The following is a 25320-nucleotide window of genomic DNA, read 5'->3' as shown; positions in this document are numbered from 1 at the left end:
CTCTGTCTCTGGTGAAGACTCTCACCGCCCCGAGTCTCTGGCCTGTACCCCAGTTCTGTATGCACAAATAAATAAATCTTAAAAAAAAAAAAAAAAGAGACAGATACTACAGATGATGGAACAGAAAACACCTGGGAAAAGTCTAAATCCAGAACTAGGTATCTTACCTGAGAAAGAGTTAAAAGCATTAGTCCTAACTATGCTTACATTTTGATGAACAAAATGAGAATTACAGCAAGGATAGAGAAATTATGAGAATGCTTCAGAGGGAAATAATGGACTCCAAGAATTCTATAACTGAACTTAAAAACACAATAGAGGGGTTAACAGTAGATAAGAGGAAGCAGCTGATAAGATCAGCAAGTCTGAACACACAATAGTGGGAAACACTCAACAGGCTAGCAAAATAAAAGTTAAAAAGAACAAAAATAGCTTAAGAGACAAGACAATATCAAGAAAAATATTATTTGCATCATAGAGAAAGGAGAGAAAGTAGCAGAAATTTTATTTAAATAATAGCCAAGAATATCCCTATCTTGATGGAAGAAGCCCAGAGTCCCAAAAAACCAGACACACCCAGAGACCATATTATATTGATTAATTAAACTGCTAAAAACTAATGGCAAGGAAAGAATACGGAAAGTTTCCAGAGAAATATGAATTATGTATCAGAAAACCCCATTAAGATTACCTGAATTCCTCAGAGAAACCTTGCATGCTAGGGAGAATCATGGTATCTTTTAAAGTAATGAAAGAAAAGGATTCCAACCAGAATATTTATAATGCCAGACTATCTCTCAAAATTGGAGAGATAAAAAGCTTTAAAGTAGACAAAAACTAAAAGCATTCATCATCAAACTTCAGGGTGCTGAGGAACCTTCTTGAATCACACAGTTAATGAGTAGAGATTTGAAAATGTTTCTCTTATGCATTATGAGCAAAAATAATAAAGGAATAATAATTTTATATTTTTTATTTAAGAGCAATACAAAAATAGCAATATATTTATACACACACACACACATACACTACAGAATACTGTTCAGCAATAAAAAAGATGAAATGCAGCCATTTATAGCAAAATGGAGGGTGTTCAAGAGACTTATGTGTAATAAAGCAAGTCAGAATAACAAAGAAAAATGCTGGAAATTTACATAGTGGATGACTGGACAAAGTAAAATACTTAAAAAAACTAGTGAACATTAACAAATGCCTTGAAGGCCCTGAGGCTTAAGCGGGGGTTGGAAGGAAGGAAAGAACAAGGATGTATAAGGAATGGTGATAGGGAAAAAATAAAATGATATTTTAAATAAGAAAAGCTCTAAATATCTCAAATAATAAACATGAAGTTGAACAGAGAAAAGCAATAAAAGCATATCCATACATTTAGTCTACCAAAAGTATTTTTTTTATAAAAAATGAGAAAGCTTGCTAATTTTCTCAAATGCACTCTCCACTTCTATCTAGATTACTATACTACTTTTCTTTTTTTTGGTCTATTCTATGTTTAGAATATTTCCTAATATTAAGCCATTCTTGGATGGTATATATCTACCTCATTGAGATGTACTGTTGTTCTTTTAATTTTTGTTGCATTCTATTTTCTCTTATGGGGGGTATTTCTCATTGAGATATAATAATTGACATAAATTATATTTGTTTCAGGTGTACAACTACTATGGGTCAATTATTTACATATATTATTAAATGATCACACAAATCTACTTAAAATCCATTTCCAGCTATAGTTATAATTTTTTTTCTTGCATTGAGGACTTTTAAATCTAACCTCTTAGTAACTGTCAGATGTGCAATACATTATTATTAACTATAGTCACCATGTTGTACATTATATCCCCATGACATATTATATACCTGGAGGTTTATACCCTTTGACCTCTTGAACCCATTTTGCCCATTCCCCAATACCCACTTCTGGCAACCACCAATCTGTTTTCTATATATAAGAACTTGATCTTTAATTTGTTTTTCTTAATTCCACAAATATGTGAGATTACATCATACTTGTTCCTTTCTGTCTGATTCATTTCATTTGTACTTGAGCTCACATTTTTGCATTAATATTTGAGTGCGATTTCACCTTTTCATTTTTTACAGGTGCTTTGTTAACTTTTGGAGTCAATGTTAGTTAGACTGGCTTGATAAAAAATAAATTGTACTTTCATATGCTGTATTTTTAAAGCCAAATGTATATGTAGTTACTAAGACATTAGTCTTTAAAAGGCATATAGATTCAATTTTTTGAAAGCTGAATAAATTAAGGATACCTTTGACAAGTTAATCTGAACTGTGAATTTTTTATGTGAAAGTGTGAAATTCAAAAATATATTACCATCATTCCTGATTATAAATTAATAATGACATCTTCCAACTATTTCCCCATTTTTACAATTTACAACACGAAGAGCTTCATTATAAGAGTTAGTCCTTGAAAACTTAGCTCTCTTATTTGTATGCTCAGAAAGAAAATTAAATATATTCACTGATGTTTTAAGTTTCCCATGCTCTGAACTCAACTATTGTGGCTAAAAAACCTTTTCTGTTTCATAAAAATCTAGCAGCACCAAGAAAAGTTCATGAGTTCCAACATGCACTGCCATCTAAGCAAATATGATCAGCAGCCATGAGAGGGGCTTCCCAGTTTACCATGGGATGCAGGACAAATGTTTCATGCTCACTTCTGTGAGAGAACCATGGGGTTCATTCATTTATCTAACACATTTTGCACCAAGACAACTCTAGTTCTCAAACGCATGTGGTGACTGATGGACAACCAGAGAGACAAAAGAGAACCACCGAACTCCCCATTACTGTTTTATTTCTCCTCTAGCTCCCTACAATATGTGCGCTCCCTCTGAGCAAGATATTTTATTGCCTAAAACAATTCCTGGCCCACAGTAAGTGTTCAAGACATAGCTGATACAGGAAACAATGCCTAAATCAAGGAAGCTATTAGTATTTCATTTCAAGATGAATGGCCTGGCCTGTCTGGTTTTCTCCTCCCTGGCTCCCTCCTACCCGTCTCCCTCTTCCCTGAGTCCCTCCTCCCTGGCTCCATTCTCCCTGGTTCCCTCCTCCCCGTCTCTCTTTTCCCTGAGTCCCTCATCCCTGGCTCCCTTCTCCCAGTCTCCCTCTTTCTGCATCCCTCCTCTCTGAGTCAGTCCTCCCTGGCTCACTCCTCCTTGGGTCCCTCTTACCTGGATTGTTCCTCAGGCGGTTCTCAGTGAGTTCAGAGATGGCTCCAGCTGTGGAAGTCTTTTTCAGTCGAGCTACCCCGGAGACAGTGGCACTTCCTGGCTTGTTGAGCATGTCCTCACTGCTAGCTCTCTTGAGCTAAGAGAGAGGCAGAGAGAAAGAGAAAATGAAGAGATATCTTTTCCATAATGAATGTGATATACCACACAAGCACACAAGCAATACCACCTGCCGGGCAGTAAACATGCAGCAATGAGTTTGGAGTGTACAACGTGGGAAGTGGAAAAGTATGGAGCAAGACAGACCTGTGTCTATCATTCACAGGCAGGGTATGATCTTCCATTACTGTTTTGAAGAACATATGAGACTATGGGTGGACATTACTCATCACCTCACACTGCAATACTGAGTTTAAAAAAAAAGAAAAGAAAAGAACTGCTTCCCTGATGAAAAAAAAAATTTTTTTTAAAGAATGGGAGGAAAAAAAGAAAGGGAGCAGGTGAAAAGGGCATTGTGAGACACACAAAAGGCAGAATAGGGCAATGCTGCACAAAATATCATGGACAACAAAAACTAGCTTAGGAACAAACATCTGGAGGAAGCAGAGGGGAGAGTTACAAACAGCCTGAACATCTCCGTGCTCAATGCCAAGCACTGTGCATGATGTCTCACAGGCTGCCTTTTCAAAGGGAAGCAAACTTGTCTGAAGGTCAGAACCCTGTTGAAGGACAACAGAAAGAAAGCAGAACTCCTTCACTCTCCTTCTTTCTTCCCTGTCATAAAAAACCAGAACAAACATTTATTGAAGGTGTGGAAATAAAAGGTGGGGGGAAGGGGTCCCTAAAAGAACTCACATTTCTGGCCCAGGAAATAATATTCAAGGTTAGCCAGAAAAACCACAAATAAATTCTCTCAACCATCATACATTTAAGGAGTATCGTTGCAGAGGTCTAGAAGACCAGAGGCAGGCACACCCAGAGCTAACACTGACCTATCCACACCAAGAGCAAAGAGCGTGAAAAAGACATCAAACCAATGGAGACACAGAGCAGGCAGTTCCTGTCCACCACCCTCGTCAAAGGGCCAAACGTCCCTCTTCACCATGCTCCACTGACTTCAGGGTATTTACTGAGGGACAGAAGTTTAAATATTTGCACAATTAAAAAAAAAACATATCCCAGTTTTGCAACATTTAAATTTCAGGGTATTACTATACATACCCCAGGATGTTTCTTGAAAGTGATAAAGCACCAAGTGTTAGTGAGATCTAGGAGCATCCACCATGCTGAGGCCTCATTAAGGGGGTTGTAAGCTAGTGACACCACTCTGGAAAACAGGCAGCAGCTGGGAAGCACAACACTTGCACTCTAGCTTCAGCCCTCCCATTCTCCCTCCATAACCCAACTGAGAGAGCACACGAGCTTATTTAAGGACCGTTCATTGGAATAGCCCCAAAATAGGATAATCCAAACATTCTCCAGTGGAAGAAGGGATAAATTAAAGTGCTGAAGTATACAGTGAAAAATGACACAATAACTTTCAAAAGAATATAGACATGTTAACAAATGAATGGATTGCACAGTCTTGTGCTAAGCGAACGACACCAGACACAAAGAAGTAGTCATTGCTGAGTACCTTTATATGAAGTAAATGGTGGTGATAAAGCTTGAACTCATCAAAAAGAATATGATGGCTGCCAGAGACAACGGGGGCAGGGAGGGGAATGGGAAGTACAGGAAAGGGAGGCAGATGGGGAATGAGTGTGGCTGGTTTGGTGGAGCTGGATGGTTAAGTCTAAGACTGATATGTTTTCTTCTCTATTTTAAGGATGTTAAGCTTTATGAAAAAGGAAATTGGAAGAGGGTTTGTAATTTGGGCAAGGTTCTGCTTCCACCTCTGTAAATGCTAGTTAGTTTATCTAACCTATCTATCTATCTAGTTATACCTATATATATAGCTACAGTAATATAGAAAACATATACATACATATATATATAGTATATCTTAAATATACCTATATCTACTGGTGACATACACAAAATAAAAACTTGCCATTTTAAGTGTGCAATTCACATTCCTAATGCTGTACAACCATCACTACATTCATCTTCAGAACTTTTTCATCACATCAAACTGAAACCTACCTTTTAAACAACTTCCTACAGTTACTTTCTAAAAGATGGAAGAAGGCAAAAGTCTTAAAATTAACCAAGCAATCCTGGTCCAGATCTCTCAACAAAACAAAGAACTAATACTGAAAGGGTGGTTTGCAGGCACTTCCAGTTCCTAGGTGTAAACACAACCACATTTTCTAGTCCACAGCAGAGTCATCTCTAGCAACAGGACAAAATCTGACAGTTGAGTTGATGGAGAAGTCACATGGCAGGACTTCGTATAGGGACTCCTGTAGTTGTTTTTCTTAAGCCTGGCTCAAGAATAAACAGGATTCCTGAAGCCAAGCTGTCCAGCCTCTCAAATTATCTATCAAGCACCAGAGTAACATGTACTTAGTACAAAATGACAGTAGCTCATGGGGACACCAACTTTTTCCTCCATAAAAAGAAATTATTATTTGCTCTGTCCAGAAGCCTGCCCAGGGACCTCCCTGAGTCCCCAGAGGGAAAGTAATTATGATCTCAGACTTTACAAATTCCCTAGATGACACCTCAAATGAAAAAGGGAAATTGTTGTAGTGGGAAGGGACTGCTTAACAAAATAATGCAAATGATATACACTTGGATATTCCTCTATCTGGCTCCCCAATATTAAAGATGATGCAAGTCTGACATGAATAAATGCAGAGTTATCAAACTCTATATAGCAAAAGGCCCAAGGGTGCAAAGACTCAGCCTGCAAATCAAAATGGAATCTAACATGGGAGACCCCCCGACCCCAGGCCATAATCCCATGACAACTTCTGCCCCTCGGCCCCCAGGTGTGGTACTGGGTGGTAGAGCTGAGCTCCACTTCCTGGCCGTTCCATAAAGGCTTGATTCTTGGTAAGATGATGGGTGGGGGCAAAGAGGACAAGAGTGAGCAAGCAGTGGACAGATTCCCCTTGTTGTTTGCTACAGCCACAAAGTGGTGCCAGGGGTGGTAAGAACACCAAAGGGGCTTTCAGCAGTAGCAGGAACCAGGAGGAATACCCAGGTAGCTGCCGCACCAGATTAAGGCTGGAGGGTGTCCAGTAGGGATTTAGTAATTCATCTCAGAGATTGTCTTTGCTTGCAGGGGAAGGGAGGAAAAGGAGATGCAGGTTATGGGATGTCTATATACACGGTGCCCAGCAACCACATGGGAGGCAGCCCAAGTCACGGTTAAGGATGTATGTTCCAGACACTGCCTTCTGGTGACATACCTGACTCTTCCTCTTCCAACCTATGTGACTGGGGGAATTTTGCTATGGTGCCTTAATTCTAAAAGGAACAAAAAATGAAAATATTTACCTCTAGTCTTGTGTACTTAAAATACAAAAGTGTTACTGATTCAAAAAGACACCTGTACCCCCATGTTTATTGCTGCTTTATTTACAATAGGAAAGACATGGAATCAATCCAAATGCCCAAAAATAGATGACTGGATTAAAAAGATGTGGTACATATACACATGGAATATTACTCAGCAATCAAAAAAATACAAACTCTTGTCTTTTGCAGCAACATGGATGAAGCTAGAAGGGATCATGCTTAGTGAAATAAGCCAGAAAGAAAAAGAAAAATATTGAATGGTTTCACTCATAGCAGGAGCATAAAGGACCAGGGTTGGGGGGAAACAATAATGAACAACTATATACCAGAGACATTATATGTGGGTGGAGGGGGGAGGGAAGTGCACTGGACTATGGTGATGGCACATGAGTGATTTGGTGATGGGAAACCCACGGGAATTATAACTGAGATGGAAAAAGACACAAAATGATGTAAAAATAAGCTTATATTATTAAACTTTTTTTTAATTTATCACTAAAAAAAATACAAAAGTGTCAGTAGCTACGGTCACCATCATCATCATCATTGTGGAAACTGTGGGAACTCAGCCAGAGGCTGCTGGCTTTGCTGTCTGACAGTTTTCCCAGTGCTCCTTCCATGAATGTTCTCTGGGCGAGTAGCAATGGCAGCATCTTTATATGTACAAACTCAAGCTTAGAGCTAGAGAATGGAGTAGTGTGCTGTATTAGAAAAAGGATGATGGACTAGCTTTGGGGCCTTGGATAAGGGACTCAGTTTCCTTAGCTACAAAATAGAATACTTTGATTAATTTGCCTACAATCCTTCTCACCTCATAAATCCTAATTGCTTTATTCAATTTTATATACTTGGGCTTAAAGAAATTGTTGAGTAAGCTTGTTGTACATGGCACCATTAACCTTTGACTCTGGCCTTCATACAGCCTTTGAACCTTCTTTGCATCATAAACACTGCACCGTAGCATATGTCAAATGTTGCAGTCACTGATTGAGTACAAACATGTTGAACTTTGATCATTAATCCTAAAGCAGACTTTAAATTCGATCCATAGACAAACATGGACAGGCCATGACATAGCCTAGGGCATGGCTAACACAACATTTCAGACCTAAAAGAATATGCTATAGGAAGGTCTTAAAAATATGTCCTTTTTCCCCACTCTGTGCTGTTGTTAATATTTTATAATTTCGAAGGGATTTCAGCTATTGCCTAGCCTTTCACATTTAATTTCATCTAATCACCTTTCAATAAACACTGAAGAGACAGTCCAGAGTTGAAAGCCAGGGAGAGTGAGCAGGAAAGCAGAGGTGCTGGTGGAAAGGAGGATATTTCTCTGGGCTCTGTCATCCCAGACCACACAGAGTGGCCCTAAACACATGCTAGAGACTTACAAACAGAAAGAGGAGAATGGAGAGAGTTCCCGAAGGCCCTTCCCTTCTTATTATGGCACCAAGCTTTCAACTATGGCCTGGCTTTTGCTTTCTACCATCCTGGGCACAGTACTCTAGTTCTGTGCTGTGCTGGCTGCAAGCTTACTGTAAGCTGGGCATTCATATTTCATGCAGGCAGCATACCTGTATACATGTGCACTTTGTACGGATGTCGAAACGTAGCAGGCCGACCCAACAGTGGTTCGATATTGCATGTCTGAGACACACCATGAACAGGGTTCAAGTGGCAGAAAACCCAAGTGCCATCAAAGCACAGAAGAGAGCAGGACAGACCTCCCAGAGGAACTAACCTGGAGCTGGGCCTGGAGGACCATTTGGTTTTGACCAGATTGACAAGGTGGTGTGACATTCTGGAGTGGCAGGTGTGGGCAGGAGTGTTGAACTAGGGGCAGTTGGGCAGCACTCAGGAAGAGGAATGTATCCTCCAGAGTGTCACTGTCCTGAGTGCAGTGATAAGGACTTGGACTTAGCTAAACAGAAAACAGGGACACCAATGTACTTGAATTCAAGCAAGTGATACAGCTGGTCTGAGATGGAGACCCCCTGTGAGCAGGCCAACGAGCAGCAGCGGGCAGCAAGGCAAAGGAGGAGGTAGCGAGTAGAGAGATCCATCTGAGAGAGATCCAAGACAGAGGTGAGTGTCTGTTTTGAGGATGGAGGTGAGAAACCTGTTTTGAGGTTCAGGGATAGAATTGCAGTTACAAGTGAATACAATGGAACTAAGGATACAAGGCACATGGCAGGTACCTGTGGATTCTTCTAGGTCTTTTTCTTACATGTTTCTTCTCATTCAAAACACAACTCTTTGATGTTGTACATGATAAAACAGATTAGTCACTCATGCAAGACTATATGGGTGAGGCAGAGCTGGAATTCAAGCCCGAGAAAGAGTTTCTAAGGCCTATAATATTTCCAACACCACTGGCTGAAGACCAACATGAACCAAAAGGAGGCCCCTGAAGGGGTAAGGATGAGAGAAAAGCCACGCCACACAGATCACATGAGCCCATGGGCTCTGTGTCCAGGTTACTTGGGCTGAACTGTGGCTCTGCCTCTCACTAGCTGTGTGAGCTTGGGCAAATCACCTCACCTCTCTGTACTTTGGTTTCTTCTTCTAAAAAAAATTGGTATAGCAATGAAATCTCAGAGTAGGGCTCTGAAGTTAAATAAGTTAGCCACATAATATGCTAAGAATAACAGTGCCTGACAAGAAAGGATGTCTGAAATAGATGTCAGGTGTAATAATAACTAAAGCAAATTATCATCATCAGTATTTTCATTATGGCTGGCTTGGTGAAATTTAAATTTAAATTAAAGCAAGGACAAGAAGGGAATATTGTGGGGAAAGGTGAAGGTAATGCAATGGGGATTCCAGAGTGGAATTTTAAGCCACTCATTAACCTCTCTGAACCCCAGGCTCTTACCTGATAAATCCATTCAATAGCAATACTCAGTAAACATTTTTACTGCCTATGTCTGCCTATGGTGTACAGGCACAGCTAGGGATAACAGAGTCTTTACACAGCTATTGTGAGAACTGGAAATGAAGTATACAAAACACCTCAGCACATGGCATGGTCTCCACAAATGGAAGAGATGCCTAAAATTTCTGTAACTTCTACAAATAGTACTAGCTCTGAAGCCCATTTCTGATTTCCATTTTACCAGTGACACCCAACTTTGGCCTCTTCTTGGACTTAGGGGTCCCACTTGCAGTCTGTATCTGTCCTTTCCAAGAAAATGGGATAAGAAGACACATTTGAGGCCAGTAGCTCACCATCCCTCTAGTCAATGGCATAAAGAACTTGGGTAGCACTGCTGCCCCATGCAACTTCCACTGCAACTTCCCTTCTGAGAAAGATTTATTGCTGAAAAGCTTTCCCACCTCCCTGGTGGCACAACAGGTTAAAGTGCAGCACTATGAAGCTATCGAAGCCAATGCAACACAAATTCAATCCCAGCCAGGAGGATGACTCACATGGCACAGCAGACCTCTCCTGACTCACCTGCTGCTCCCCTCAGCAGTGCATTTCAATACATCTGCCTGTTCTGTTTCCCACTCTGTCTCTGGTGAACACTCTCACCCCCTGCACCTCTGCCCTGTACCCCAGTTCTGTATGTATAAATAAATAAATCTTAAAAAAAAAAAAGCTTTTCCAGGAGGCAGGACATGATGACAAAAACTGATTCTACCTGTCCTCTAAAGTTAACAGCTAAAGCTACTCTTACTCTATCACTGCTTTCTGGATACAACATCAGCTATGGAAAGCTACTAGTCTCAGTTACTCATTCTTGTTCTTTCTTTATTCATGGCTGCATTTTTTGGCCTGTCTCCCGGTCATCGAATGCAGCTTCAGTACCAGTTGAGATTTCCGGTTTGTTATAGAAGATCCCTATGCAGGTATGGGCGTCGGTGTTGCTTTGATGTGTTTTGTAAGTATTTTCACTAACGGTTTCATGGATATTTAAGCTGCCAAGCACCTGCACATGAAAGCTTACAAAAGGAAAAAGTTTAAAGAGCTTGCCGATTAAAGTAACTAAGAAATTCCTCTCCGTTCCACAAAGACAGGGAAGAAACCCAAAACTCTAAAATCACACAACATAATCTGGTTTGTAAGGGCAGGTAATGTGATAGACAGAGCAGTGGCTCTCAGATTTGAGTGTGTCAGGATCCTGTGCAGTTTGTCAAACACACACACTGCCTGAAGCCCAAACCCCCACCAAGTTCTCGGAATGGTCTGAGATTTCACAGAGAAGGTTCCCAGGTGGCACTATGTTGGTTTGGGTACCACACTTTCAGAACCAAAGGTTTAGAGTGTCAATGGAAATAGAATATGAGCCACATAGATAAGTTTATGTTGTCTAGTCGTCACTTCAATAAAAGCAAGACAATTAATTTTAAGAATATAGCTTCTTAACCTAATACATTCAAAAATGTCATCGATTGATGTAAAACCTGCCAATGGGTATTTACATTTATACTAACTCTTCAAAATTTGGTGAGTATTTTATATATTCACAGCACATCTCAATTTCAACAAGTCCCTTTTCAAGGGCTCGCTTGCTGGACTGGGGAGCACAGGCTTAGAGCACTCTCCAGAAACACTAAATAAGGCAGACTAGGTCCCAAGCTTCATTTAAAAAAAAAAAAAAAAAGGCCTAAAATGTAAGATGCTGCTGGGGAGAGGGAGGGAGGAGAGAGAAGTTATCTGACACCCCTGGTCACAGGAGACTAGGTAGAGTCTATGCATTGCGCATGCCTAGCCAAACAGAGATATTTTGCTTGTTATTTGATTAAAGAAACAAAAAGCAAATAAGAAGTAAACAAAGCAGCAACTGGACCTTCCAAGGATTCTGGGGCATGCTGGAAGCCATGTTTTATATCATGAGTTGAAGGTGACAGAGAAGCAGAAGCAAGTGGCAAGGTGAGTAAGTGTCCTGGGATGTCCCAGTCCCTGGCCCCAGCAGCCTCCCTGGGCTCCACTCTGGCACCCTGGTCCTGCCTGGTAACATGGGAGCCTTAGCATCTGCTCAATATTATTCTTGTCCGCAAAGCTAGCTCAAGCAAATGTTTTGTCATATGCAACCAAGGGAGTCCTGACTAAAGGACTTGGGCCTGGCAAAGGGCTGAATGAAGAGGTCTGTCTGTATCAGAGCACCACAGCTGATTTCCTCTCCTGTTTGGACTCAAGCAGAACAGTACAGTGAAAATTCACAGTAAATTCCCATCCCTGTGGGTCCCTGTTCCTCCACCTGTTCTCGTGCTGTTCCTTCAGCTATGCCAACTGAAGTTTTTTTTTTTTTTTACTTTGTGGCTTTGTCTCTGTTTCTCTATGTTAAAATAGCTAAAATATATTTGTCCATGTCATATGTATCCATTTTCTTATAACGCAAATGCAGTAAGATGTTAACTGTAGAATCTGGGTGGTGGTATGGAGGTGTGTTCTGTATATTTATAATTTTCAAAGTAAAATATTGAGGGGATGAGGGAATCTATTTGCCTTTCGGTCCATTGCTATTTCCTTTTCTCTTCTGGATTTTTAGTCATGTTTCTCTATCTGCAACGATAGGTGTGTGTGTTGTGGTGGAAGAATGATCAAAACAGGGGAACAAGATAGGAACTAGAAAGATGTAGGTATAGGCAGTGCTGTCTGTCTGTCATTCTCTTTTATATAATTAGGCTTGAAGATCCCAAGAGTCAGAAGTAAGAGCAGAAATTCTCTAACATGAGTATTTACTTTTTCCCTGGCATTTCCCCTCATAGAACAAATTTCAAAAATGCTTACCTGGCAGAAGTGGCCAATATTGTTTAACACTTTTAGAAAACTATTTTTATATTCCAGGAACACTAATGGTTTGCTATTGGGGAAGTGCATGTATTGATTTAAGATCTAAATTAAAAATGTCTCCCCAGAGTGTTACAGGTCAAAGATAATAAAAACAAAAATCTTGGAGATAATGATTGACTCCAGAATAACAGACTAATGAACAAAATTATAGGTAGAACAGTTTATTCACATTTATTCCTCCTGGCAAATTACCCTCATCTTGGTGCTCAGGACAGCTCCACATTTTACCTGTGGTTTCTCAGCTGGCAAGTTGGCGGAGCCAGGACTCAGCTCAGCTTGGGGTGAGCCACCAAGAACATGCTCCTTCTATCCCAAGACCCCATCATATTGCTGCTCCCAGAGAACCAGAGTACTTGGGCATTCCAGTGTCCTGAGGGCCTGCTGGGAAGCAGGCACTTTTCTAGGCTGAGGGATGTAGACCGTGAAACAAACTATAAAGCAGATATCCCCTCTCTGTGGGTCTTACATTCCAGCCCCATACAGGGGTATGTGATGGAAGTAAGAGACAAGAAGGAAAGGCAGGCAGGCAAGGGGATGTTTCCCATAGCGTAAAGTATCAGGATGCTGTGTGATAAGGTGGCATTGGAGAACAGACTATAGGGGAGCAGGAGGGAGAGGAGGAGGGAGACAGGGGGAGCTGTGAGCACCCTGTTGCAGGAGCACACCTGACTCGGGGCAGGACCATGAGCTGGGCACCACCAGATGGTGGCCGGAGTTCAGGAAGACTGGGCAGGTAATACATCTGAGAAGGAACAGGTCCAGATCCCCAGAACCTCACTGGCTGTTCAAGGACTTTGCTTTTCAACCTAAGTGAATGGGGAGAGACCCTAGAGGGTCTTAAGCAGAGAAATGACCAGACAGTGTTAAGAGGACCACTCTGGATTCTGTTGAGAACAGAATGTAGGATGCAAAGACCAAAGCAGGGCAATCATATGGGAAGCTCAAGAAGGGAGGGTGGTGGCATGGCCTTGGTAGCAAGGGGAGGGAGCGGGAGCTGGGGATGACATCTATTTTTAAGGGAAAAGTGATGGCATTTTGCTGATGGACTGTGGAATTTGAGAAAGAGGGTTCAAGAATGATGCTGTGGGCTATGGTCTGACTCACCAAAAAAGGATAGAGTTACTATTTACTCAAAAGGGAAGATTCAGAAGCAGGTTTGGGTGTGTGTGTGGGGGGGGGGTGACAAGAAAGATGGAGGAGAAGGAATCAGGGTTGTTTTCTAGGAACCTTTTAGACACTATGATATTGTGATATAGGAAATATATCTGAATGACCAAACATGTATTTCTCATATATATTTGGTCTTCAGTCACAGTTCCTGTCTCATAGCACCCCCCGCCCCAAGTCTCGGAATTTCCTAAGTGGTGAGGGCATTAAAGGCACCTCTTATTATAATGAGATAACCATTGGGAAACTCCTGAGGATGGGGACTGGTTGCCAGGGAAACCAACCACTGATTAAAGAGTTGGAATTTCCAGTTCCTCCTCCTTCTGTCTGGGGAGTGGAGAGGTGTTAGAGACTGAGTTCAATCACCAATAGCTAATGAGTTAATCAATCATGCCTATGTAATGAAACATCCACAAAAACTCAAAAGGGCTTTCGGGGTTTCTGATGGGGATTTGGAGAGAATCTAGGTGCCTAGAGAGGGCAGGGTAGTTCATACATTTTCTCCATACCTGTACTATGTTTCTCTTTTTTTAGCTGTTGATTCATATTCCTTAGCCTCCTTTGTCATAAATCAGAGATCCAGTAAGCAAATGGGTTCCCTGAATTCTGAATGCTGTCCTAGCAAATTAATGGACCCTGAGGATGGAGTCACAAGAGCCAGAACTGCAGGTGGCAACCTGGCACTTTCGACAGTGTCTGAGTAGAGAAGGCTTTGAGAGAAGGAGCCCTCAAGCTGTGCAATCGGATGCAGTCTCCAAGAAGATAGTGTCAGAATTGAACCGAACTGAGTTGGGCCCAGAGTATCACTTCATTTTATATATGAAAAACAATGTGCGTGTGCACTGTGCCTTCTAAGAATAACAAAGGAAGACTGCACTTGGCTTCAGAACTTTACCCAGAGTGTCCATCTTTTCAATATACAATCACGTCACTCCCTTAACATCTGTCGGGTTTCTAAGTCATGGACAGGACAATGCTGACTGAGTCTGCCTTAGCGCAGCCATGTACGGAGTGCTCTGAGGAGCGTCCCAGACCCTTAAGCATGGCCATGTTCAGGAACGTGCAGGTGGCAAATATGGATCGTTTCATTATAAACTATTTCCCTTTTATATTGGCATTATATTGATTTTTCAAAAGTATTGTGTAGGTAGGTCATACTGCCTCTGAATTTCATTTCCAGACAGTAAAGGAGGTGTAGGGTGTGGCATAGTAGCTAGAAAGAAGATGAGGCCTGAGGACTGTGCCTCAGTGCACCTGACTTTGGAAACCCAGGGGCTGAGGAGGCAGTGGCAGTGGAGACTGGGGAAGAGGGTGGCCAGTGGGGAGAAAGAAGACACGGGGGAAAGGCATTCCCACATAGAGGGCATTGCCAGCAGGGTTAACCATCCTAGACATCAAGCAAGACAGAGAATCGACAACCGGATTATCATAGCTGTGATAATCTGTCATGATCAGGCCTTCAGGCCTTCACCTAGAAGGGGCTGGGGACAAAACCCTGATTGGAAAGTCAGTATAATTCAGGCTGAGGGATCTTAATTACTCTCTTAAATATTTTGTAGATTTCCTTTCTCTCTATTCACCCCCTTTGCTCTGTTCCTTTAGGTCAGGATATGCTGGCCTATATGGGGCCCTCCTCAGAGCCTTCTTCCCTGCCCTGTGGGGTCATGGCTTTGCTTACTGAACTCTTCAAGCCTCCCCAACAGAGCCACCAGAGGTTCCCAGCATCCTCACCCTATGTGGTTTATTCTATACCTTGCTCAGTCGGGACTCAAACGCCAAAGAGGTTGAAGATTTAGAACTCTTCATGCCGGAAGAGGCTGTGGGGAGAGGCCGCACACGGTCTGTCCCATGGTTCCCGGCTCTGGTGGCTGGACTCCAGGGCTTGGCTGCACTCCTCATGTTGTCCTGGGAAGTCTGGCTTTCTGTAGAAGAGCAGAAAAGAGAAACACCCGTGTCCACTGGTTGAACTTGCTGAGTGACATCGTAAAGTTTTATGTCCATTAGCCATTTCCACCATTGTTATCAGAGAACAAGTCCTTTTGGTTATTCAGTTGCATATAGATGATGCCTCAGCACTGAGTTCTACAGTTTCACAACAGCTCTCACCAAACTATTAAAACCTGTGCAATGGGATTGATGTTCTGACACACCTGTTCTGCTTCATCTTGGTCAGGGACACCTAACACAACGTTACTGTATATTATATGTTAATATATGTGTGTGTGCATGTGGTATCTATGCCTCATATAAAACAGGTCAGCTTGAGTTACGACCTGCTAGGTCCATAAGCCTTGTAACTTTAGGTTTGTCCGTGGAGCAATCTTTACATAGACATAAATGAATCACTTGAAACTTATATTTCACAGAAGCACAACTTTTGTTTTCTTTTGGATAAAATGGATATCATTTAAAAAATCAATAAAGTACATTTTAATTGGTTAGACCTGACAATACTGGGCAGAATTGCCACCCTAACTAAACAAGCTTATGGGGAAAAAGTTGTGCAAAGAAGCAGGGTACAGTGAAAGTCTGCAGGGGCAAATCCAATCCAAAAACACAGAAGCCAGCTGGGCCTGGGGTCGCCCGTTGTTATTCCTGAGCGAGGTGTGCAGGCCCCTCCACTTTGCTTAGTCCTTTCCTTCTGTCACCAACATAGTGGCACTGCATTCAGTGCCCTCGAGGGTCTCATGCAGCTCCATCCCTTACTGCTGTGGACATCATGGACTCTAGTGAGAGAGCCCATGAGAGAAAATTCCAAAACTGCAGACAATGCTCCATCCTCTCCAAGAAACAAACCGCTTTTAAGAAAACACTGGCTAGGGTCCTCCGTGGTGGAGAAACAGGTTAAAGCACAGAACTATGAAGCTAGCCTCAGCTGCTTCAGTACCCTGGCCAGGGAGGTGACCCACATGGCACAGTGGACCTCCTGTTTCACTTGCTGCTCCCCTCAGCAGTGTACTTTACCAATCTGCCTGTTATGCTCCCTACTTTGTCTCTGGTAAATCCTGTCACCGCCTCTGCACCTCTGGCCTGTACCCTAGTTCGGTATGAATAAATAAACAAATCTTTAAAAGCAAAAACACTGGCTAATTCCAGTGGCCACACTCATAGGACCCGGAGGTCTAATTAACTGCCTCTGAGAGATCATGGTTGGGCTTCTTCTCTTCTCACTCATCCCAGTACACCCCGTTAGCCACCTGAAGGAAAAAACAACAGACCGCCTCCCTAGCCTAGCTAAAGCTGTGACCGTCTTCTGTTTTTTCTCCTCCTGGCTGGAGTAAACATCTCGATGTCTTTCAACAAGGGCTACCGAGTCCCACTCCTACTTGAATGGATTGGCTGGTGTGATGTGTCTGGGTCTACCTGGAACTCATTCTGCAACACTGCTATCCTAACAGCTTTGTGAATGTGGCTACAGGTAAAAATATCTTTAAAAATTCTGTCATTTTTTCGATAGCACTTCACAGAAAAATTTTCATAATTTCAATTTTATGATTAGTTTGGAGCCTCATTAGTCTTAACTTAGTTGCAGGTATCATGAATATTTGTTTAGTTCTGTAGGACAAAAAAACACCTTACTTGTCACATATTTTACTCTTGTTTAGTGCCAATTATTTATCTTTTCAACCCACAATTTCTAATTCTGGTTTCCATAGCAACAATGAGAGAATTCCTATGTGAAGACCTATACAGTAACTCATTTTATTAGGATTTCCAATTAAAGTGAACTAAGTAGATTGAATCATTCTTGGAGAGAATTACTGATGAATTTTACCAATTTCTACAGAACCAGCCAGTACCTATCAGCCAGTCTCATGGAGATGACAAATAAAATATCTGCTTAATCAAGGCATCCTTTTATTTTATGATAAAACTCCTTAGAAATTACTATTACTGGGGCCTTCCTGGTAGTGTAAGAGATTAAGTCTTAGTACTATGAAGCTATTGGCAGCCACTGCAGCATGAGTTTGATCCCTGGCCAGGGAGCTGACCCACAAGTCTCAGCAGACCTCTCCTGTCTTGCCTGCTGCTCCCCTCAGCAGTGTGTTTCAGTAGATGCCTGTTCTATCTTTGGTGAATCCTTTCACCTCTCCCCCCCACACCTCTGGCCTATTTCCCAGCTCTTGTATGCATGAAATAAATTTTATTAAAAAAATAAATGACTATTACTGGGTTTACTTTGTGGAAACATAAAATGATCCTATAATGCAGCTTCATTTTCCTCAGTCTGCCCAAGTTAATCTCTGAAATGAATTGCCTCTTATTTATTCTGCAAAAGAAAGATAAGAATGTGAAGATGAAAGGCAACAGGAAGAGAATGGAAATTTTTCTCATAATTGTTTTCCTAATGTTTCAGGAGTTTAAGTCCTTGGTTTCAAAAAAAAAGTCATCTCTGTCAAAACACAAGATCTAAATTCCCCTTGATCTCTGGCAACAAATTCTGGACAGTGTGTTCAAAAACATGCAATCATTTTTCAAAGGTGAAAAATGAGTTACCTGCTCAAAGTCAAAGTACTCAGGATCACTTCATTTGTATCATCACACCTTTCTTTACTTCCTAGAACCTTCTGAACCCAACCAAAGTATTCCCAAGTAAATACACCCAGGAAAATTCTCATTTGTTTATCATGTTCTCTTTTCTTTGCTCACTTCCTTCTCCTTTCCCATCATTTTTCCCAGACTGAGCCTTATATTATGTACCCCCATTCACCAGTCAGATTCTTTTCTTTAAATTCTACCATTTTTCAGAATTCAAAATATACAGAAATAGAACGATGAATATCCTACTCACTTGCACCAGGAAGAGTTCTGTGAGCAGGTATGAAGAGCTGTCCGGAGCAGTAATGGGTCGCTTTCCAGCAACGAGAGGATGAGAGCTGGCCGCTGAGTAAAGCAGAGCTTGCCCTACTCTCCAGCCACATTACCCAGCAGCTTTGCTCCCTGTCCCCCACTCTCATGGCTTAGAAGGTTATTCAGCACTGCCTGGCCTCTACCCCAGCCTGCACTGGAGTCTTCCTAGTGTTCCCCACATCCTCTGGAGGCTACTAATTCCCTGGCTTTCCCATCCCCAGTCCCGGCCTCTTCTGGAACAGACTGGAAAAGTTCCCCCTCAAAGTTGTCCCCCTAAAGCTCTGAACCTGCTCTCTTCCCTTCCAGGAAGCCCTCCTGCTGGAACAGGAGCAGATACCCCAGGTCCACTCAGTCTACTTCCCAGCGCTCTGTCACACTCCCTCGGCCCTTACCCCAGCAGAGCTAGCTGGCAAAGGGAGTCAGCTAATTAAATAGCGCTGTAGTGACAGGAAAGCAGCTGCCTACTCCAATCTGAGCCTAGCCAGGCACTGCTCCGTGCTCTTCATGACTTCTCATTAGGCCCTCACCATAGCCCTATAAAAGTGCCACCCCCAATGTATACATAGGGAAATTGCTTGGCTCCGGGAGGTTAAGCCACTTGCCCAAATCACAGAGTTCATGATGAAGCTAGGATTCAAATGCAGTTTTAATTGGCTCCTAAACGCCAGAGATGGACACAGCCTCTCTGAGTAATCTTTGCTCCCATGAGAAAACATGAGGGCTTCCAGTCTTCATCCAGCTGCACTATGTATGCTGTGAACTTGAGGATGCCCTTCAGCACCATGACTCTCAGCAGCTTCATCCCCCCAAACTGAGTTAATAATGCTACTTTGCAAAGCTGTGAAGACTGAAGGGGGACGTGGGTATGAGATCTGGGCACCCTGAAGGTACTCAACGAATATTAGCTGCCTTCCTGGCAAACAGTTCATGATGTTCCCCGAGGGCTGTTTGGCTTTATTAATGCAACAATACATAGTTGATGAATCAATAAAATCAGTGTTCCATAGCAGGAGCCATCGGATTTAAGGAAAGCATGCTTCTCATACACAGAGCATCCTGTTTTCATGTGGAAATGTGGAAGAGGGAAAGGAGTGAGGAAAATAAACACCAACCGCAGACACCTTAGAGTCATTAGAACTGGCCTCAGCCCTAATACACCCTAGCTGCTGAAAGATAAACACAGGTGCGAAGGCGGGGTGGTTGTGATTTAGGAACAGAAAATAAACAGAGAAGGGCTCTGGCCAACGACAAGAAAATGGAAAAAAAAAAAAGAAAAGGTTTCAATTATTAATATTCTAGCTTCTGAAAAGCCTCCCCTAGATATCCCAAAGGATCAAACTGGCCAAGGGATCACAATTAACTCTAGGAAGCCACTCACACAACGGAGGGAAGAGGACCTTTCCAGGAGTGTTTTCTTTAAATTTCCCAGATGCTTGATTTTCTTACCAAGCTTAAGACTACAGCTAGGGGTCTGGGCACTGGGAGACAACACCACAGCCTGCGGGCATAGCTCCCAAAAGTCACTGTGCTACTTAGTCCCCACTTTCAGGGCCCCTCTTGGAGAAGCTGAGTCCATGTCTTGGGTTTACTATCCTTTTAAGGCAAGAAAACTAAGAGGCGACTGGGAAAACAGTCTGAACTATCGCAGAATAATAAGAGTCTCTGTGAGTGGGAGAGGGCATCGAGGTCTCGACAACAAGTACAATAAGCACCAGGAAGCGGAAAGCTAAAGCATTCAAGTCTGAGAACTAACATAATAAGAATGTTCACATAGCTCAACTACCAGGGGACTCGGCAGGAAGTAGAATGTAAGTGAATAGTTGAAAATATCTAGTTGAGCGTGCTCCCGACCTCTTCAACAGCAGTGGCTGAGAGCTGGAGCATATGGGTGGGCTGGCAAATCTCTCCCAGGGGACATTTGGCAACGTAGGGTGGTGTTTTTGGTTGTCACACTTGAGTGCTACTGGGTAGACCCAGAGAAGCTTCCAGAGATCCTTTAACTGAAAGGGCAGCCCTCAATCTAAATACGTAGCTTGACTTAAAATATCAGTGGCTGGGGTTGAGAAATTTCAGTTCTAGAGGAAGGAGAATACACAGAGGCTGGGTCTTAGACACCTGATTCATTTCCCATTTAACAACGAAATGCTAACACTGAAATTCTGGTTTGGGAGCAACTCAGGGGAATCCAGACTTCAGCTGAAGGTCTGAGGAAACTCTTCAAAGCTTATTATTTCCTAAGGCCTCGAGAGGAAAAATCATTGCATTAGCCTTAGGCTGCTCCTGGTAAGTAAGGCAAAGAACAGATTTTTACACAGCATCAGAAGAAAAAAAACTACAAACTAAAGTTCATTTAGCCCACCAGCTGAAATCACTTAAATAAAACAAGAGCCAAGAAGTGGTAAAAGAGAAACTAAACTTAAAAGAATATTTGTATCTCACTTACTATACCATCTCACATCTCAAACCGGAAAACAAACTTACTCTTTTTCTTAATTTATTTTTATTTATTTATGCATACAAGAACTGGGGTGTAGACCAGAGGTGCAGACAGTGAGAGGATTCATGAGAGAGAGAGTGGAGAGTAGAAGAAGCGGACTGACTGAAATCCACTGCCGAGGGGAGCAGGGGACAAGTTAGGAGAGGTCTGCTGTGCCATGTAGGTCAGCTCCCTGGCTGGGGATCAAACTCCTGCTGCCGTGGCTGGCAATAGCTTGATAGCACTGAGACTTTAACCCGTGTGCCACCAGGGAGGGCCCCCAAACTTACTTTTAAAATTAAATAAGAACTTGGAGAAACTATGAAGCCCTGCCAGAGGGTGGAGATGCATGGCAAACAGCCCATAATCTGGGGTAAGAAACACAAGAGGAGTCGAGTCACTTAATATGTAACACAGAACCCAGAGAGAGGCTGTCATCTGGGAGCTATATTGAGATGAAACAAACTCGCTGCCTGGCTACCCTTCCATCCCCACCGCAGAACCATGAAGCTGGCATTCCAAAGAGTTGGAAGGACACTAACCAGTAATTTCCTTACCTATAATGTGGCTTCCCATCAAAGAGCTGCCAAGGCAATAGAAAAGGAGCTGGAAGTAAAATACATCAAGAGCTCTCTCATAGGGATAGTTTCAAAAGGTCTATTGAAGAGTAACATATTGCCAAGACCATTCAATGGGAAAGGACAGTCAAGTGCTGAGAAAAGTGAATATCCACGTTATTTAAAAGAACCAAATTGGACACTCACCATACACTATATACAAAAATTAACTCAAAAATGGATCCAACACCTGAAAAAAAGGCTAGAACTGTAACACCATTAGAATAAAACAAAGGGGAAAAGTTCAAGACATTGAATTTGACAACAAAGTCTTAGGTATGACACTAAAAGCACAGGAAACAGGGCTCTCCCTGTGGCCAACGGGTTGAAGCGCCGCATTATGAAGCTCTCAAGTCACTGCAGCTTAAGCTCAACCCCCCACCAGGGAGCTGACCCACATGGCGTGGCTGACCTTTCCTGTCTCGCCCCCTGCTCCCCTCAGCAGTGTACTTCTTCGATCTGCCTGTACTACCCCCCACTGTGTCTCTGGGGAATCTTCTCACCCACCACTCCTCTGGCCTGTACCCCAGTTCTGTATGCATAAATAAATAAATCTTAAAAAAAAAAAAGCACAGGAAACAAAATAGATAATTAGACTGTCAAAATTAAAATCTTTGTGTCTTTCAAAAAGACGCAACCAACCGAGTAAAGGGGTAACTCATAGATCAGAAGGAAATACTTGCGGACCCTTTCTCTGTTAAGAGAATTGCTATGGACTGAATTGTGGCCTCTTTTCCCCCCAATTCATAAATTTCAACTAATCCCCAATGTGATTGTATTTGGAGATGGGGCTTTCGGAGGTAATTAAGATTCAATGAGTTTGTGGCCTTATAGAAGAGGAAGAGAGCATCTCACTCATGCTCTTACATGAAGGCCAAGTGAGGCCATGTGAGCAGGCAGTCATCTGCCGGCCAGGACAGAGAGCCTCACAAAGAACCAAAGCATTTCCCTTAAGTCATTCAGTCTGTGCAGTGTGTTGAGGCAGCCTAAACAGATTAAGATAGAGTTAACATCCAGAATAGTAAAGAACTCTTAAAAGTCAAACCCGATTAAAAAATGGACAAAGGACTTGATTAGGCATTTTCCCAAAGAAGATATACAAACAGCCAGTAAGGACAAGAAGCGATGCCCAATGTGACTAGGGAAATGCAAATCCAAACACAGTGAGAGAGCACATCATACCCACTAGGATGGCTACTGAATAAAAACAATAAAAGAAAAAAAAATCAGAAAATAACAAGTGTTGGAGAGGATGTGAAGAAATTGGAACCTCTCTGCACTGCTGGTAGGAATGTGAACTGGTGTTGTGCTATGAGAAAAAAGTATAACAGTTCCTCAAAAAATCAATCAATTGAATGACCAGATGATTCAGCAAGTCCAAATAATTGAAAGCACAGTTTCAAAGAGGTACTTTTAAGCCCATGTTCATAGCATTCTTCATAGAAGTGAACAGAATGGCAGTAACCCAAGTGTCTGTTGATGGGTGAATGAAAAAACTGGATCAGAAACTAAACAAAATTGGATCAGAGTCAGAAAACAAGAGACAGTGGGATGTTACTCAGCCTTAAAAAGGAAGGGAAGTTATGTGACCCAGCAACCCCCCTCCTAGGTATCTATCCAAAGGACACAAAAAACCACTGATTCAAAAGGACACCTGCAGCCCCATGTTTATTGCTGCTCTATTTACAAAAGGGAAGATGTGGCATCAACCCAAATACCCAAGAATAGATTACTGGATTTTGAAGATGTGATAACATTTACAAAATGGAATATTACTCAGCAATCAAAAAGACAAACTCATGCCTTTTGCAGCAACATGGATGGAGCTGGAAGGGATCGTGCTTAGTGAAATAAGCCAGAAAGATAAAGAAAAATACCATGTTTCACTCATAGCAGGAGCGTAAGGGATCAGGAAAACAAAAAAAGCAATTGTAATAAAGTAAAAATGAAAAACAACGAAGAACTATAAACCAGAGACATTTTACGGGGGAGGAGAGAGAAACAGGATCAAAACTGGGGCGGGAAGAGCACATGGGGCTCTGGTGCTGGCACATGGGTGAAGGGGTGGTGGGAAGCCCAGGGATAACAGCCAAGATGAAAAAAGGAACAAAATGAAGAATGATGTAAGATAAATAAATAAATGTATATACATATATTAAAAAAAAAAGAAAGGAAGTTGGCATATGCTAACAAGTGGATGACCCGTTAGAATATTATGCGAAATGAAATAAACCCATCCACAAAAGACAAATACTGAATGATTCCACTTATATGAGGTACCTAAAATAATCAAGTTCACAAACACAGAAAGCAGAATGGTAGTTGCCGGGGGGGAGGAGGTGGACATTAGTGTTTAGAGAGAAGAGTTTCAGTTTTGTAAGATGAAAACGGCTCTCCCCACAGTGGGCCCCTTTCCGCTCCCTTCCCGTGGCCTCTGCTCCCAGATAGCAGGGCCTTGTTCCCCCTGCTCATCATGATGTTCCTCGCTTTTGCATGGTGGCTGACACATCGTAGGGCCTCAATAATTATTAGCCAATGAATTTTAGGGTCTGCCGTTCACTGAAGCTCTGGTTGTGGATGTACCCCCAACCCCTCCCTCATTAGACCTGCACACAGGCCCCCATAGGGACCCTGTAAATGGGAGGCTCTCACTAACTAGGTGTTTACAAATACTAGTAGAAAACAAAATGGAATTAGAAAACAATGGTAATCTTTTTCTCACAAGATTGATACATGTGTCTAGACTACTGCAAAACCCAAAACAGGTCCTGAACTTGCTTCCAGAGTAAGAATCCCATTGATAAATGCACAGAGCCTTCAGACTTTGACCTTGGAATAATATTAGTGCTGATGTATAAACATTACCTTTATAAAAATTAATCTCACAACATGCTTGAGAAACAGTTGCTAAAATTATTCAGGGCCAAATCTCTAACATCATCTAATGTCTCATCTCATTTCCTAAATTTATTTCTGAAGGATAACTTTTTAAATTTTTGGTATATATCTTAGTTTCACCACAGATTCAGGGAACCCATAATTTGAAGTATCATGCCTAAGTACCTTGTCTTTTATTCAACCTTTTCCTTTCTTGTTCCTAAGTAGGCCCCCTAAGTCAGGTTGGAGAAGGGGTAAAGTCCTATGATGTCAGTGGCAAAGCTTCCAAGGCAACAAGCAGTCCAGTGCTTACTCATTCTGTTTTATTTCCCCTTGGAACAATGCAAGAACTTCAGGGCACACTGCCCCACCCACCCAGCAAACCGCTGTGCTTTCCACCAATGCAATTCAGTGTATACAGAGATACAAGAGAGACACAGGAGAGACACAGGAGCGAGCCAGAGCACACAACTTCTCCAGGATCCTCAAAGCCGAAATGAGCAGACCCCCTTACCACAGCCACTGGCCTCTCTTTTTTCACTGCATTTAGCCACTGGCCTTCTCACCAAAGAACAAAGGAAACAAAGAAGAAGCCAGCACCAGCTCTGCAAGCCGGGAAATGCAGCCTCCATGAATCACACTATCCCTATTGCAAACTGGGCTCCACAAGAGAAACTAGAGTGGCTTAACAATTCCAGAATGGCGGTGGAAGAGTCCCACCCAGACATCCACTTCTAAGGCAGAGATGAGAGTGCTGGCATCAGGCATCTCTCTTCCACCATTACAGCTCATCACTGCAGTCACAGCCTTCCAGCCTGAGTTAATGACCGGGCTTCCTAAAAGCTTCAT

At 42.3% G+C, this 25320-nt stretch overlaps 1 protein-coding gene across 4 annotated transcripts in view; it reads right to left on the bottom strand.

The window, feature by feature from the left end:
* Positions 1 to 25320, bottom strand: part of SPECC1 (sperm antigen with calponin homology and coiled-coil domains 1) — a 213231-nt gene that overhangs the window by 146167 nt on the left and 41744 nt on the right. For 3 of the 4 annotated variants that reach the window (XM_012726365.1, XM_012726368.1, XM_012726369.1), the window contains exons 2-3: positions 15403 to 15572; positions 3219 to 3354 (exon numbers count right to left, since the gene is read on the bottom strand). In XM_012726365.1, the coding sequence (XP_012581819.1) occupies positions 3219 to 3354; positions 15403 to 15549 (283 nt within the window). In that variant the 5' untranslated portion in view covers positions 15550 to 15572. Of the gene's footprint in view, positions 1 to 3218; positions 3355 to 15402; positions 15573 to 18442; positions 18509 to 25320 lie in introns of those variants that run through there. The other variant, XM_012726366.1, reaches the window with a different exon arrangement.

The sequence above is a fragment of the Condylura cristata genome, unplaced genomic scaffold (genome assembly GCF_000260355.1).
Source record: "Condylura cristata isolate star-nosed mole 26May11 unplaced genomic scaffold, ConCri1.0 scaffold00017, whole genome shotgun sequence".
In the NCBI taxonomy this organism is placed as follows: Eukaryota; Metazoa; Chordata; class Mammalia; order Eulipotyphla; family Talpidae; genus Condylura; species Condylura cristata.
Note: the sequence above shows the minus strand (reverse complement) of the source record. Positions and strands in the feature narration are given on the sequence as shown.